The sequence below is a fragment of the Vulpes lagopus genome, chromosome 12 (genome assembly GCF_018345385.1).
Source record: "Vulpes lagopus strain Blue_001 chromosome 12, ASM1834538v1, whole genome shotgun sequence".
Taxonomy (NCBI): Eukaryota; Metazoa; Chordata; class Mammalia; order Carnivora; family Canidae; genus Vulpes; species Vulpes lagopus.
This window is the reverse complement of record NC_054835.1, coordinates 46215009-46231932: the sequence shown is the minus strand read 5'-3', so window position 1 is coordinate 46231932 and position 16924 is coordinate 46215009. Positions and strand designations below refer to the sequence as shown.

Below are 16924 nucleotides of genomic sequence, written 5' to 3'. Positions count from 1 at the left end.
TCTGGTAGAGGCTTGGTCTGGCAGGGACCACAGAATGGAGACTTAGGCAGCAAAGAGGCCCACCCAGATGGTCGCTGGCATGAGCCTCTGACCCGGGCCACTTTCCTGCAGCCCTGGGGAGACAGAGTGCCAGTCAGGGTCTCAGCTGGACACAAGGACCACCCAGATTAAGATGATCGGAGGGGAGTTTAATAAAGGGATTATTTACACAGATGTGGACAGCCCCAGGGGTTCTCTTAGCATCCTTTAGCCTGAAATGGGGCAGGGGGGTGGGCAGGAGTGGAAAGGGACTCCAGGCCAGGAGCCTGAAGCTTCAGTTGACATACTCAGCAACCCCACAGAATCGGGCCTTGTTTTCCTCCCCCTGCCCCATCTGCTGATGTTCCAGTCAGAAACCAGAGGGCAGAGAGACCACTGCTATGCCCAGAGGTGACATCCTTCTGTGACATGGAGCAGGTGGAGAAGGCAGGCGGGTAGCTCTGTGGAAGGGGTTCCAGCATGGCCAGTGGGGTGGGGAGGGGGTCCGGAGGCCATTTGGACTTGGCAACTCCTGCAACCCTGCCATGGGGGACCCAGGCCTGAAAGCGGCCTGGACTCGGGGCAAGGTCCGAGGAAGACAAGAGGGGCTACCTGATATGGGGACCGCAAGCACGGCAAGTTCTCTGTAGGGTTCAGATTTTATCCAAAGAGAGAGGAAAGGAAAAATCATATAGCTGTTTAAGATTCTAGAGTGAAATATCTTGAGTTGTCTGTCGTCTCTGGAGGTAGCCAATTGGAGAAGCCCATGGAGTCCTAAGACAGCGATTTTGGAAAGCATTGCTATCTTAAGGTCTTGATCGGATGTCCGTCGAACCCTTAGAAAATAAAAGTATAGAGAAGAAAATAAGACAGTACCCTTAATCTAATGCCCAGAGATGGCCACAGTTAAGATTTTATTTTATTTTTTTTAAGTTTTTATTTATTTTTCACAAGAGACACAGAGTGAGAGAGAGGCAGAGACACAGGCAGAGGGAGAAGCAGGCTCCATGCAGGGAGCATGACATGGAACTCGATCCCGGGGCTCCAGGATCACGCCCTGGGCTGAAGGCGGCGCTAAACCACTGAGCCACCGGGCTGCCCCACAGTTAAGATTTTAATAATCATCCAAACTTGAACAAAGTTTTGTTTTGTTTTGTTTTAAAGATTTTATTTATTTATTCATGAGAGACACAGAGAGAGAGGCAGAGACACAGGCAGAGGGAGAAGCAGGCTCCATGTAGGGAGCCCGACATGGGACTCGATCCCAGAACAGAGTTTTTAAAGACTCCATTAAAATACTCTGAGGTGCATTTTTATGGCAAGAAGACAACTTTTTTAACAAACACATTTGAAGGGAATATAACCAAGTGGTGTCACATGCTCAGCAGATATTCCTCAGCCGCCTGCTTCCCCCAAGCCGTGCCACCCCCACCCCATACACTGTGGGTGTGGGGCAGCTGGAGAGGAGAGTCGTAGGCAGAAGTCTGGGGCAGGCAGAAAGGTGGGTGTGTGGTGGGGGATGCCAGGTACTGCACTTGTTCAGAGGCTGTGTGTTTCCTTCCCTGGACACACAGTGACAGTGCACTCCCAGGACACTAGATGTCTGAGAACCAACTGATGCATTTTTCTTTTCTTTTTTTTTTTTTTTTATAAATTTTTTTTTAAATTTTTATTTATTTATGATAGTCACAGAGAGAGAGAGAGAGAGGCAGAGACACAGGCGGAGGGAGAAGCAGGCTCCATGCACCGGGAGCCCGACGTGGGATTCGATCCCGGGTCTCCAGGATCGCGCCCTGGGCCAAAGGCAGGCGCCAAACCGCTGCGCCACCCAGGGATCCCTGCATTTTTCTAAACTATTCTTGGAGTCCTAGAAACTCCAAAAAGCCCACTTTATCTGGTTTAATTTTGGGCTTCCAACTAAAATTTTCTTTAACAAAAGATTCTGATGCTCTTCAGAAACTGAAAAACAGTGGAAAACCTGAAAAAAATGATTTGGTTTTTGGAGTTGCACTGAAAGTTTACAAGGAACAGAAGCAGGCTGCTTTATTACTCTTCAGCCACATGTGGGTACATACACATGGTTTTCCTTTTTAGTGTGAAATGGTATTGTTAAAGGAATTGTCAACATTTTCACCAGACTTTGTCGCTGATGTTATCAGAGTTTTCCCGAATATCAAGTCTACCCTCGAAGAGGGAAATCTTTGCCTTCAGTGAGGATTTTCAAAAGCATATAGGATCTGAAGGCACTTCTGAAAGTACTTTGCTCTTAGAACTGTTTTTGAGTCCTGATAACATCACTGCAATAAAGCATGGCCTCTCAAGACTGTCACTTTGATAAAGGCAACGATTATTTGGCTTTGTGATCTTTGTGCTTTAAAAAAAAACAACAACACATTTTACAGTATGGTCTTTTCCTGGTACCCATGGCTACTCTTGATTGTTTGGCTCATTTATGTCTGGCTAGAAATTTTGCAGTGACGTAGTCACTTTGTCCCGTACAAGGTTATCAACCTGGTTGACCAGACTTCAGAAAATGCACCTACCACCGTGTCACAGGATGTGGAAGAGAAGTATGAGCATGCCCCTGCCAAGGCCGAGGCCCCCGTGGACTCCGTGCTCAAGGACATAGCCACCATCATCCTGAGCACCTTCCTGCTCATTGGCTGGGTGGCCTTCATCATCACCTACCCCTTGGTAAAGCTCTGCCCTTTCCCTTTGCCCTCCCGTATGTTTCTGAACTTCCATGCTGGTCACCTTTATGTCTGTGAGCTCCAGACACATGGCAAACAAGCAGATACGTTTCCTTCCACGTTTCAAAGTCAGTATTTGCTTTTCTTCAGAAACATTATAATTAAAAAGACACTAACTTCTCAGGAAAAGACAATATTTTACCTAGGTCTTAGAGTTAACAGATTGTAAAAGCTGATTTGTAAACCTTGCTTTTGCAGATCATTTTGTATAGTTGACTGTCTTTTCCTTTTTTTAAGAATAGGCATGATAAATGAAAATCCACTTTACTTTCCTCCCTTACAAACTGCCTGTTAGAGATACCAGCTAGAGTGAAAGAGGTGGCATCCCTTCCACTTTCTAGTTGGAAATGAGTGAGCTAAAATTACATAGTTGAATAGGTTATTGGTTGGATAAAACATTCTAGAATATTCCTTCATCAGGTTGCTCAGAGCACTGAAATGTCATCACCTTAGAATACTAGTGCCCAGAAAGCTCATGTCCCATCCAGGAATGGGAATGACAAACCCTTCCATTTGTGCGAAGGGGTTCACCTACGTTGTTTTATATATATAAAAATATATAAAACATACTTATATAAAATTTATATTTTATATTTATGATAAACATATATAATTTATAAGTATATAGATTATAAATATATATATAACAAAAATATTTATATTTTACCTCACACAGTTCTGTGAGGTCATTATTACTGTGCCCTACCCACAGATGAAGAAGCTAAGCTCTAGGAAGTTAAAGAACTTTCCCAAGGTTACTCAAGGTTTTCCAAGGTGGATGGCATTTCCAGGACTTGAACTCAAGTTCAGAGAGAGAGAGTGGGGGTGTACACGAGAGCCAGAAGAGTCCCAGGGGCTGTTGGCTTCAAACCCATCCCTTCAGGGCCTTTCCCACACACAGGTAGTAATAATCGTGGATCACTACTACTTCAAATTATGATGGAACAGATTTTCCAGAATAGATGAGAGGGGAGTGGGGAAGGCAGCGTGATGAAATGGGGGGAGTGGGACCTTGGCCAGACCACATGTTTCAGCTGTGTTCTGGCTGTGAGGTTGTGAGCCCCAGCTGCTTCCTGCCTGGATTGGTGACCATCTCTATGCTAGTCTCTATCAAGTGTACAACCATAATAAAGAGCAACCCCAGGTCTTCCTGTATCCACCGTGCTCTGTTTGGTTTCATTTTTGTAACAACTCCTAGACCTTCATAAAAGTCCCAGAATTTTAGAATTGAATGGACAACCCCCACCCCCTCACCCACCTTGATCTGGCCCAGCCTCCACCTACAGCAGCATCCTCCCTCTTGCCCCTGCCAGGCCCCTCCAACAGGGGGAATGGGCTGTCCTAGGAAATCCTAACTGGCAAGAAGATCCCCAGTCACTGAACCCTCCTGCCTCCTGTGCCTTCTCACTGGTTTTGGCCCACCTGTGGGGTCACATAAAGGGGTACCTGCTTCCTCTGCCATAGGAAGCCTCTTCCTGCCAGACTGCCTATGTCCCGGGGATCAGGCTGCACTTGTCTGGATGTGCGTTTCTCTCTTCCCAGAGCATGCATCAGCAGCAGCAGCTCCAGCACCAGCAGTTCCAGAAGGAACTAGAGAAAATCCAGCTCCTGCAACAGCAGCAGCTGCCCTTCCATCCACCTGGAGATGTGGCTCAGGATGCTGAGCTTTTGGACTCGTCCGGCCTGTACTCAGAGAGCTCAGGCACCAGCAGCCCCAACACATCCCCCAGAGCCTCTAACCACTCCCTCCACTCCAGTGGCTCTGCCTCCAAGGCTGGCAGCAGCCCCTTTCTGGAACAGGACGATGAGGGTAAAGCCAGTTGCTGTTTTGGTGCTGTTTTCTCTTTCATTTGAATGTGGCCTGAGGACCTTAAAGTTCCATGTCCTCCCGGGGAGTCTCAATGGGGTTATGGGGTGCCATTTCTGAGAGTGCACTGTGTTCTCACCTAATTCCCTCTCCGACAGCTGGACTTCCACGCCATCCCAGGGCCTTGCCCCTTCAGGGGGCCTTTTGGGGACTACCTTGCCCTCCCTCCATCTTGCTCTGTAAGAGCAGACAGTTGCTGCTAACCAGAGGTCCTGGGTATCTGGCTTGAGAACGTTCCTGAGGGCTGCCGGTGGCGATCCCCATTCCTCAGGGAGGTTGGCTCAGGCTGGCTATCAAGGCGATACTCTGAGGGGATGGATGCAGAGCTATTGCAAGAGACCTGAGCCCTAGTTTCAACCTGGAGGCTCCCCCCAGTCTCTATTGCACACCCATTGCCGCTCCCTGAAGGCTTCAGGTGCAAAACGCTGGTGGATCTGTGGAGAGTCCATCTCCTGACAGTAATGCAGGGGCAGGAACAGCGGGCAGGAAGCAGGAGGGAGGTGGGGACATGGCCCTGGGCGTCAGTGGGGAGTAGACCTCGCCGGCTCTTGCTTACCAAGGGCTGGGAACACACAGCCTGCAAGATCCCATATCTGAATCAGAGCTCAAGAAGCTGGTACCATTCTAGCCTCAAAGTGTTTTAGGTTATGTTTGTTTAAAACAATTTCTTCCTGTTTTGTCCCAGATGAAGAAACCAGCATGGTGATAGTTGGGAAAATTTCATTCTGTCCCAAGGACGTGCTGGGTCATGGAGCTGAGGGCACAATTGTGTACCGGTGAGTGGATTGGAGAGCTCTATAACTTCCCCTCCTGTCAGCTTACAGGTAGCATGTCAGGCTCCAGAGGAGTGCAGTGACCAAGACGGAGGAGTTTTACCTCTGGGGAGGAAGTGATAGCCGCCTGGTGGTTGGTCAGGGCTGTGAAGCTCACAAGGTAGCTGCGTCACAGGATGAGGAATACTGTGGGTCTGTGGGTCTCATATCTACTGCTTGACTTGCCTCTCCAAACCAACCCCTGATCCTCATCCTCAGGGGCATGTTTGACAACCGCGACGTGGCCGTCAAGAGGATCCTCCCCGAGTGTTTTAGTTTTGCTGACCGTGAAGTCCAGCTGCTTCGAGAATCAGATGAGCACCCCAATGTGATTCGTTACTTCTGCACAGAGAGGGACCGGCAGTTCCAGTACATTGCCATCGAGCTGTGTGCAGCCACCCTGCAGGAGGTGGGTGCCCCAGAGGCAGCTCTGCCATCACTGCTGCAGCCTCCTTCCTCCCAGCCATGGTAGCTTGAGGGACTGCAATTTCTTCCTCTTTTACTTCTTCATATTCACTTTATTGAAGTTACAACACAATGCACTCCTTTAAATGAACACTGTGGTGCATTTGACAGGGGCACATGCCCATTTGACCACAAACCATCAAAATGGAGAGCATTTTAGCACCCCAGCTTTACTTCGGTGGGGCGGTGTTTGCTTGCAGTTTGTATCTTCTCCCTCTGCCTCCAGGAACCCCTTGTTCTGGAGGGGTTCGCAGTTGTTCTCATCACCAATCAGGGCTGGTGTGGGCTTGCAGGATACTGGCTGAGGAGTCAGCACATTGAGATCATCCAGTGAACACCTTTTGCTCTGTTTCCAGGCTCACCACGAACCTATCTTAGTATCAGCTGGTTTCACTTGCAATGGACTTGAGTTCCTTGTCCTCTTACCTTTATCACTGTACACTAGTCTATTGGAACTTGTGTTTATTTAAGCTAGCCTGTGGCTTCAAGAGAGTCTGGTGGTAGATGTAGATTTGGGCAGAGAATGTTGTCAGTAAAACTTCCTGTCTCGTTCTTAAAATAGAATCAAAGAAAATGAGCTGACCTAATCCCGAACATTAACTAAAGCAAAAACCTGCAGGCAGGACTTTTCTAAATAAAATTGAATCACTTGGAAGAAAGTGCTGTGTGTGCAGAGGGGCCCAACCCTTAGCGCTTTGTGCATGACCTGGCCATCGTGTCTCTTGCAGTACGTGGAACAGAAAGACTTTGCCCACCTCGGCCTGGAGCCCATCACCTTGCTGCAGCAGACCACCTCTGGTCTGGCCCATCTGCACTCCCTCAACATCGGTGAGAAGCTTCCCTTTACCAGGCCACACCCCGGGGTGGGGTGGTGATGGTGGTGGTGGCGGCAGCAGCAGCAACAGTGGTGGTAGTAGCAGTAGCCGACCTGCTAGGGTGGTCCTTGCCCCTGCTGAGGATCTTTGTTTCACTGCTCTATGCATGTGGGGTTTTTAGGTGGTCTTTTGACAATAAGAACGTGAGGAGAAATCTTTCATAGTCGCAGACCAGAACCCTTAGAGGTGGCAGCAGGTCTGCTGGGAGTCTGAGAAGGGTGTACTCCTTGACACTACTCACAGTAAACGTGGAGCTAATCTGGAGTGTTACATTAGTTCACAGAGACCTGAAGCCCCACAACATTCTCCTCTCCATGCCCAACGCACATGGCAGGATCAAGGCCATGATCTCTGACTTCGGCCTCTGCAAGAAGCTGGCGGTAGGCAGACACAGTTTCAGCCGCCGCTCAGGAGTCCCGGGCACAGAAGGCTGGATTGCTCCAGAGATGCTGAGTGAAGACTGCAAGGACAACCCTGTGAGTACTGGGCACAGCCCTCGAAAAGCCTCAGGACCAGCCCCATGCGTCTTCAGGAGTGACAGCCTCCAAATTCAAGACTTAGGGGCTGTGGCACTTGTAGCTGGAGAATGACGTTTCTTTATCAAAGAGCTTCTACGTGAACAGCATGCTGCTGGCACTTTCCATACAGTCTCACGTTCAGACGAATGAAAGGGACAAATGTGGGTAATTGCTCCCCTCAGCTTTTCCCATCACTTCCAGCCCCAGCCAGTCAGCTCTAGAGCCCACGTTCCCTGCTGTGCACCCAAAACTCACGCAGCCCTAGAAGGGTGCTGGTGCTGCTCTGGCCACTTCCAGCATGCTAGTTGGGTCTCCTGAGACCCCTTCAACATGGGAGAAGCAGCAGCAACACTCCCATCCTCACTGCTGTAGCTGAGTGAGAGGGAGAATTCTCCAGAAGGCCTTTCACACCCTATATCTCTTTTCAGACCTATACAGTGGACATCTTCTCTGCGGGCTGTGTCTTTTACTACGTGATATCCGAGGGCAGCCACCCTTTTGGCAAGTCCCTGCAGCGGCAGGCCAACATCCTCCTGGGTGCCTACAACCTCGACTGCTTACATCCCGAGAAACACGGTGAGTGGGCAGCAAGGCAGGAGGGTGCAGCAGCTACCCCAGCTGCCTAGGGTGGCGCCTGTGGCCTGGGAGGTGCCGGCTCTGTTACCCCAGAGGCCCTTCATTCCATCTGCTTGCCCTGTGGGCCTCAGTGAATTGCTGACTTATTCTAAAGCTGGTAGGAGGTTGGGTAAGTTGCCTTGGAGCATCTTCTCCTAAAGCCAGGCAGCTCTGAGGTTCCTTCAGGTTACCCAATTACCTGTGTAACCTGGGCAAGGTTTGGGGGACCTTTGGGGACCTGGGTGGCTCAGTCATTTAAGCATTTGACTCTTGATGTCAGCTCAAGCCATGATCTCAGGATTGTGAGATCGAGCTCCATGTTGGGTTCCATATTCAGTGTGGAGTCTGCTTAGGATTTTCCATTTCCCTCTCCCCCTCCCTCTGCTCACAAGTGCACACATGCACATTCTCTCTCTCTCTCTCTCTCTCTCCGAATAAATAAAAATCTTTAGAGAAAAAAGTATTCTTTTACTCATGGATTAATTTTTCTTATTCTCTGTAGAAAAAATAGCTTAGCACAAAGGCCTACAATTCCATTACACAGTGATGCTATGAGTATCTTTGTACATCTTATTCTAATCATCTAATTAGACGGGAATGCATCCTTTTGTAAAACATGCAGTTTAATAGTACATACTATTGAATATCTCTCCATGTTGACTGGTGCTCCACCTGGGTATCATTTTAAGAGCACAGCCCAGACCTGGAGACATTGTTACCGGAGCCTCTGATAGTGGATATTTCCAATTACTCCTTTTCAAAGACTGTGCTTTGAGGACACCCATTATCAGCTGAAGTTTGTGCAAGTTTGTTTATTTGTTTGTTTGTTTTAATATTTTATTTATTCATGAGAGACGGGAGAGGGGCAGACATAGGCAGATGCAGGGAGCCCAATGTGGGACTCGATCCCAGGACTCTGGGATCACACCCTGACCCGAAGGCAGGCATTCAACCGCTGAGCCACCCAGACATCCCTGTGCAAGTTCTTAATTAATGTTATTGCAACAAGCTCCTGTCAGTAAAATCTTAAATCAAAAGGCACGTGTGCTGTTAAGGTTTGGGTATGTTATCGTGACTGTAGGCCAGTGATAGTGAGTTACTTGTTTATCTTCCTCCTTTGTAGAAGATGTCATTGCCCGGGAATTAATAGAGAAGATGATTGCAATGGATCCTCAGAAACGCCCTTCTGCAAAGCATGTGCTAAAACATCCGTTCTTCTGGAGCCTGGAAAAGCAGCTCCAGTTCTTTCAGGTAGTTCTCTTGGTTTTTTGGTTTTTTTGTTTTTATGTTTTTAAAGCCTTCATGTGACTTCATCCAGATTTAAAAAATTATAACAAAAGACGTATCGAAGTCTTTCTATCCTCTTTTACCCAATTTCTGTCCAGATTTCTTTTTGCTTAAGGTTGATTCTGAGACATTAAACCGTAGGATCAGTAGATATGTGCTCCATCAGTAGTTTGGCTGTTTTAAGGCTTTTGTGGTATTGCCTGCCAGTGGCTTTGTGGAAAGGGAACATGTTTCTCAGAGCCCTCCTGGGTATCAGTTCAGCATAGCTCATCTGAACACCTCCTACCCAACACACCAGCTTTGAAAAGCAGGCACACAGGGGCAGTGCTTTTCCTACCAGCTCTAGGTCGGAGTGAAGCTTGAGTTTAGGAGTGACCCTCAAACTGTTCTGGAGTGTGACTAGAGCCTTGGTTGTTGTGAAGCCTCCGGCATGTAAGCTCCTTGAGGGCAGGTAGTAGCTGATTTTCAGTTCATTGCTGTGTTTCCACTGCCTGGGTCATTGCCTGCCTGGCACATGTCAGGTGCTTGGTAAGTATTTGGATGGTTGGGGCAGGGGAGGGTTTCATGTCATTTTCCATGGCAGCAGTGGGCATGGGTAGCATTAGGATTGGTCGCTGTGTTTTGGGTCATAACATGACAGTTCTGAGGTCAGGTGTCCTCAATCAAAGGACTTCTGAAAACTAGCCGTGTTCCTTTGATGATGACACGGTGTAGAACAGGAATAAAGTTCACACAAAGGGACTTCCAGCCCACCAAGGGTTGGGATTTAAACTCTTAGTTTCTCTAAGTCCTGTATCTTGTGAACACACCTGCCTCCCGCCATATCAAGTAGCGGTACTGGCTTTGTGGTGGAAGTGTATGTCCCCAGAGTATCCAAGGTGACGATCTAATCCCTCCAGGGCTTTCCTCTAGCAGTTGTAAGTCTGCGAGTCAGCCAATCTGGCTTCATCTTTATCAAAGAAAGAAAAGACCGTGCTCAGTGAGTCTGTGCAGTGTTAACACGTGTGGGGCCTGTCACTCCATTTCCTCAGCTGTTGGAACTTGTGCTCCCTCAGACATGGAGCAGGGTTCAAGTCCTGGGCAGGGCCTCCAGAGCCCACACTCTTATCAGCAGCTTTCCTCCTCTAAAAGAGGGCTTATCTGTCTTTTCTGTTTGCATGACAAGTGATGACTGGCTAGGGATCTCAGCGTGTCCAGTTTCCCTGGGTAAACAGAAAATCACAAGATGCAAATCAAAATTGAGCTGGTGTTGTTGTTGTTGTGTTGTTGTTGGTTCATTGATGAACACAGATTGCATATACGGCTCATGTGGAATGTGATAGGTATGCATGGAGTGAGACGAGGAGGCATGAGGGTTCATGGAGAGGTGTGACACCCCTCTCTGTCATGGAGATGGTCTGTGTGGGTCTCTCCCCAGCAAGCTATAGACATGGCTGCTCCCAGGGGAGAGGTTGCTGGATCAGGAGGGACAGAGGCAGAACGTTCGCTGCCAGTCCCAAGGCAGGCTTCAGCTTGGGCTAGAGGCTCATGTAGCAGTGACCATCCTGTGACTTGGCATGTCACTCCTCCAGCTTCTGGTTCTCTACACATTGACCATCATCTACTTCCCGTGTCACCCTCCCAGGACGTGAGCGACCGAATAGAGAAGGAATCTCTGGACGGCCCGATAGTGAAGCAGCTGGAGCGGGGCGGGAGATCTGTGGTGAAGATGGACTGGAGGGAGAACATCACCGTCCCCCTGCAGACAGGTGACCGCGCCAAAGCCCCGACAGTACGCGTTGGCAGAAACGTTTCAGGAGCAGCAACCATTTCTAAGAAGTGAACGTGGAACTAGCAGCTCAGGCCGTTTGGGCTCTGAAGTCCCCCTCACAGAGTTGAGGCTTTCGTGGGTGTATCCTCTGGGGTTCGGGCACAAATCACCCCATTACGCTGATGTGGGTTTCATCTTTGTCTCTTCAAATGACAGGTTAGTGATGGGTGCCATGTGCTTAGTAGTTATGCGTGACTGTGGGTGCAGCCACAAGGCGGAATTCAAACTGGTGCTGCCCTTAGGCTCACTTTGGGGGACCCACTCCTGTGAGCCACAAGTTTGGTGCAGTTATGTTGTGTTTCAGTCCGATCGCTTGGCACCCAGGAGCCCCAGGAGTTTTCTTCTTTAGGAATGTGTTTCTTAAGTTGCATTCCTTGTATTTTTCCTAGATTTGCGGAAATTCAGAACCTATAAAGGCGGCTCTGTCCGAGACCTCCTCCGAGCCATGAGAAACAAGGTAAGGGGCCCAGGGATAGGGGTACAGCCACCTTCCTCCTTTCTATTCTCTCTGGGTCCTTCCATTCATACTAGAATTCGCACCTTGCAGGGGCAACTTGTTCCCTTAGGCAAGTTTTCTCTTCCGGGATGTGGAGGTGAGGAGTTCTGCTCTGGGAAGCAGGCTCTTGGATGCTGGTGTCATTTGTGGTCTCTGCTGATTTGGATGGGCCCTGTCCCTAGCTAATACAGCACCGTATAAACTCCCTTTATGGGAACCTTCCCCCTGTCCCCCAAGCCTGGCCAGCAGTAGGGCCACTCTGGTAGGGAAGCTCCTTCCTGCCTCCCCAGCCCTGGGCCTAACTCTGCTCTGAGGCCTCCACCGGACTGAGGGGAAGGAGGTAAGGTGGGCTGACGCACTGCTGGGTACGTGAGCATTTTCTCCTCAACAGAGAACCAGCCAGCATCCTCCGTCCCATGAATAGTAGGAGGGTCTTTTACCAGTGTTCCCTGGGCTTTCCACCTGCTAACCTCTGTGTCTGTGTGTCCCCGTGTTTGCAGAAGCACCACTACCGGGAGCTCCCCGCAGAGGTGCGGGAGACACTGGGCTCCCTCCCTGATGACTTTGTGCGCTACTTCACGTCCCGCTTCCCCCACCTGCTCTCCCACACCTACCGGGCCATGGAGCCTTGCAGCCATGAGAGGCTCTTCCAGCCCTACTACTTCCACGAACCCCCGGACCCTCGGCCTCCAGTGACTCCAGACACCCTTTGAGCCAGGGTGGCCCTCCATTCTGGTGGCCCCAGCTGTCACTGAGGGCCTGGTCTCTATGAGTCTGAGCCTGACGCCTCCCAGCTTCGCAGGGAAACCAGGCTCCCAAACCAAGTGCCTTGAGCTGCCCACCCTGCAGCCCACAGGGGATGATGCCGACCCCGGAAGTGGGAACCATGACCCCTTCTGACCTGTAGGGGGCTGAGAAGATGCTGGCCACGAAAGCTTTACAATGGGGGGTCCTCAGTCAAGGAGGGCCCATCCCAGAGGCAGCGAAAGAAGCATCCTCCACCTTCTCCTGGACTCACTGGCTTCAGACTTACACCCTTTTTTTTTTAAAAAAAAACTTCCTGTTTGATATCCACCTGTGGGCCTGTTGAAGAAGAGCAAGGAGGGAATCCCGAGTTTTCCCTGCATGTGGGACGTCTTTCCTCGACCAGCTAGGCTGAGATGCACCAGGTGCAGCCTCTGCTTGGAGTGGGGCTCCAGAGGCGAGGAGTGCTGAGGAGGAGGAAGTTCAGAGGGGTGATTCCCGGGGATTGGTGATGCCTCTCATCACAAACGTGCCCCAAGCGTCCCAGGCCACTCTAATCAGAGTTTCTTCGGGGCAGTGAGAGTTTCGAGTGTGGGGTGCAGTGTTGGAGCAGGTCAGCAACACAGACTGGAAGACGAGGCCGTGTCTGCAGATCTCTTAGAAATGAAGAGGATGCACTGTCCTGAGCCTGTATAGCCCAGTGCATTGGTGATGTTTGGTGGATTCTGGGGGATGTTTAGGAGCATTTGGGGAAAGAGGTAATAAGTTCCCCATAAAGGAGAGCAGCACCCGGCAGGAACAGGCCTACTGGGGACCAGAGGGGAGCAGGCCAAATGGGACACAGCTACCCTGGAAGAGTCCCGGGCCAGCAAGTGGGCAGTGAGGCTCCTCCGTCCCTGGAGCCAGCAAGAGAGGCCAGCGTATTTGGGCGCTGAGACCAGGGTTACACCTGCTTCGTGGGCAGGCTTTTATGTTTCTCTTGGCAGATTTTAATAACTTTATATTTTGATCATACTGTAGAATGCTACGTTAGCATAAGTAAGCTGAACTTGGAGCTTACTTGTGAAGAAGGTAAAGGCAAGACACATAATACGGTTTCTATTTTGTGTGATACCAAAAGTCTCCATCCCCTCCAGAAAGAGCGTTCACGTTCGGAACACGCTCTGATGCTGGAGAGTAAAACGTTATAGCAAGGCTATGTACATCCATTAAACAACTTCAAAGTAATATTCCCTAAATTATGTCACTACCATCTTTTTTTTGCTAAAATTAGTATGATTTTTAGCTTTAGTTTCAGTCCAAAATTCCTGTCTTTTCTCTACCGAGAGCCTTAGTGGTTAAATGTGATCAGGGTACAGTGTAAAGAGATGTCCCCCACGTCCTTCGTCCAGCCGGGTGAGTGGATCACGGCGCCTCGCTCAGCACTGGTGAGCTCGGAGACTCCGCTCAGGAGTTGGGATGCTACTGACTGCCCCACGACTCGACTCGCTGTCGCTTCTTCTGTGAGCTGCTTTCCGGTGGTGGGTTTGCCTGCGGGCCACTCATCCAGAGGTCCCCTTCTGTCTTTGGAGAATTCAGTTCCCTTCCTTTCAGAATGCCTGAAGTCACTTTTTCCTCTTAAATTAACATCATCCTGCATCTTTAAACCTCATCCCTTACCTCACGCAGACCTTGGAACCCTGGCGGTTTTTGGCTGGCATCACTGCGTCTTCTGCTACGCTGCCTGTTTTTCAGGAACACGGCCAGATGCCTGCCCTCCCCCTCTCTGATGCATCTGCACCATTGTCCCTATGGCCCTGCGGTCACTTTGCTGCTGGGCCTGAGTGGTGATGGCCACCCCACCCCCCGCCCCCCGGCAGTCAGGTGGAGAAGGTGCCACAAGCTGTGGACCGGGCTGTCGGCTCTCTGTGCTGCTTTGGTCTCGTGGCTGAACGGTGTCCTTGGGAGAGTTGCCAGGTCACTTCTGGCTGCCCGGGGCTTGTGTCCTCTCCCTGTTTGGGCCCAGCTTGTCGCCAGGCAACTGGTTTTTAACTCCTTTTCTGCTTATCGTCTTTGTTTCTAACCACCCACCTTCTCAAACTCATGTACTCAATGTATTTTATTTCGAGTCCTCGCTGAGTGAGCCAGGCAGGATCCCGGGTGCTGGGGACTCAGAGGTGACCGAGACCGGCAAAACCTCTGCTTCCGTAAGAGGTGACAGGGACGACGAGAAGCCATCCTCCATCGGTCTTCTCTCTGTTACTTTTAGGAACCTGGTCCCTCCACGGTCCCTCGAGTGGTTTGAAGAGGTCTCGTGTGGACGCTTGTCATGAGCACACCTCGGGCAGCGTCTCTCACATCTCATTCTAGTCTCTAGAATTCGGGCTTCCTGTTGTGCTCAGCACCGTGATAAAGTGTCTCCGTCCTTTGCTGGAACAGGGTTCTGCAGCCTCAGGCATCCTGTCACAGCGGAGCTGTTTGATCTTTAGCACGATTCCTGGAAGGCTGTGACTTCTCAGAAGTACACTATCGTCATTTTTATAACCGAATGTGGCCACGTCTGTTGGGAATCCCGGGGAAGCTGTCACTAAATCCTGTGGTGAAGCCTGTGTTGCATCTGCCTCTGGCACACCTGCCAGAGTTTGTCTTGTTGCTCCTGGAGTCTTTTTAACTTCAGTTTATCAAGAGTTCATGCGTCACTAAGGCCTCAGAGCACTTGCACTTTGGGGAGTCATTGGTGTCCGTGGTAAGTCACTAAATCAGCTAGCGGCTGACCTCAAACCCCCAGTGCAGAGGGACTCTCCTCCCCCCTCTCCGTGCCATAGCCGCCCGAGGCTCTTGCCAGTGAGACTCACTCTGACCTATTAACACGTAGTGGAAGATCCACGGCTTAGTGGGCCCAGCAAAGTATTCTCTTTCTACCAACTCTACAGGAGAGGTCTTGATCAGAATCCGCTTTTGGTAGGGTTTGTGTGAATGCGACTTGTTTACCGTTGCGTTTCTTTCTCATGGCAGTGCAAGATGAATTGGCTGCTGATCTGACCTCTAGCAGAATGGGGGGCCTCTGGGTCGTAGGCCTTTCCCCTCTTGGCCGCTGTCTCTTTTAGAAGGTGGGCTCTGGCCAGGTGTGGGTTTCCTGAGTCCGCTCTCATTCTCCAGCTCTGGTGATCGGATCCTCAGGCTCCAGGTCCTCGAGGAAGGAAAGCCGCTTCTACTTCTGCCTTCCGTGCCACAAGAGCTGGGAGAGGGAGCACAGCACACCTGTAAAGAGCCTCTTTGAATTCGCTTTAGCTTTCTCTCTGCTCATTTAGATTCCGAAATCCCTTTTCTTCACGTATCCCTGTGTCTTTTCCTTGCTGATTCGTTCACCATCCTGGGGTAGTCCTCTTAGGCCTGGCACTGGGCCTTTCCTGGAAGAAAGTCACTGAGTGTCCCGTACAGATGAGCCACAGTTCTGCCTTCCAAGGCTGGACCAGTATCTTTTAAAACAAAATATCCCTCCATCCTATACTTTGTATTCTTTATGAAACATTGATTTCCCATGGGTAACCCTGGTTCCAGCTTCTTGTATTAGCGTGTAAATCCTTTCTGTATTCATTGGACAACCACAACACATCTGCAATGAGCCTCCCACGGGGGCAGCCTTAACCTACACTTCTGGCCAAAGTCCCCAGCCCACTCACCTCGCCCTGTCTTTGGTGGGTACAGTGTTCCTTTTCAGTATCCCAAAAGCTGTGACGGGGGCGTCCCCACTTACCTAGAAAGCATTACCAGTCAACAAGAGGCATTCTCAGATGCAGACCTTACGTAGTGTTCTTTTTGCAATGATCTATTTATTTAACCTATTTATATTTATTTAATTTTTACTCTGAAATATATCCAGTTATAATTGCACTTGGCTTTTAAAGCACATCAGATTTGTTTTGGACAACACACCCCTGACCACTCTAAAACTGGAAAAGGAAAAGTTATACTGGATTTTTCCACAGGATGGACGCCTCACAGTAGTTTTATCATTAAAGGGTGAAAAATTTGGTCAGGGTAAGAATTTTCATTTCTGAGTGATTTTTTTTTTTTTTAAAACAAATTCTGTGCCATTGTGTCTTCTCTGTGGACGGTTGTTTAATGGGTATGTGTTAATTGTGTGATAGAATCCTCTCTGTGAACCTACAATCCTCTTTTTAGCTTTATATTTTATAAACTGCCAGATTGTACAATTTTTATGTGTATTTTTAAAGCTTGATGTGAGGGTAATTATCTAAGTTAAACAGCCTATTTTTGTACCTCCTGTACAGTTTTATAATTCTGCTGATTGATGATGGCGTCTGATGTGGCGCCAACCACAAATAAAGATAGTTTTAGACCTGAAAGTCGGCTTCGTCTTCTTGAGGACAAGGGGTCACTCCCAGCTGTCTTCTTGGCTGTAGGAGGGCGAGTAGGAGGGACGCGCTGCCTGCCACAGGGTCCAGGGGCTGGGATGTCCTCCTTGGTGGCTGCAGGATAAAGTTCTTTGAAATACTGTCCAGAGTCCCTAGAAGAATTGGTTTGGGCTAAATTCCAGGAAGCTGGCCAGGTTGGGACTGAAATGCCCCATGGTGAGAATGAAACTCCAGCAGAGTTTGGGGGGGGGGGGACAGTGAGGAGGACGCTGGACCACGGAGCCCATGAAGGGGTTAAAACCACTTCAG

At 49.6% G+C, this 16924-nt stretch overlaps 1 protein-coding gene across 3 annotated transcripts in view; it reads left to right on the top strand.

The window, feature by feature from the left end:
* ERN1 (endoplasmic reticulum to nucleus signaling 1) overlaps positions 1-16606 on the top strand; it is a 78050-nt gene extending 61444 nt beyond the window's left edge. For all 3 annotated transcript variants that reach the window (XM_041724945.1, XM_041724946.1, XM_041724947.1), the window contains exons 12-22: positions 2521-2712; positions 4311-4578; positions 5321-5411; positions 5667-5856; positions 6641-6740; positions 7064-7263; positions 7734-7881; positions 9044-9171; positions 10832-10955; positions 11407-11474; positions 12014-16606. In XM_041724945.1, coding sequence (XP_041580879.1) covers positions 2521-2712; positions 4311-4578; positions 5321-5411; positions 5667-5856; positions 6641-6740; positions 7064-7263; positions 7734-7881; positions 9044-9171; positions 10832-10955; positions 11407-11474; positions 12014-12226 — 1722 coding nt within the window. In that variant the 3' untranslated portion in view covers positions 12227-16606. The remainder of the gene's footprint in view (positions 1-2520; positions 2713-4310; positions 4579-5320; positions 5412-5666; positions 5857-6640; positions 6741-7063; positions 7264-7733; positions 7882-9043; positions 9172-10831; positions 10956-11406; positions 11475-12013) is intronic.
* Positions 16607-16924: the final 318 nt, after the last annotated feature.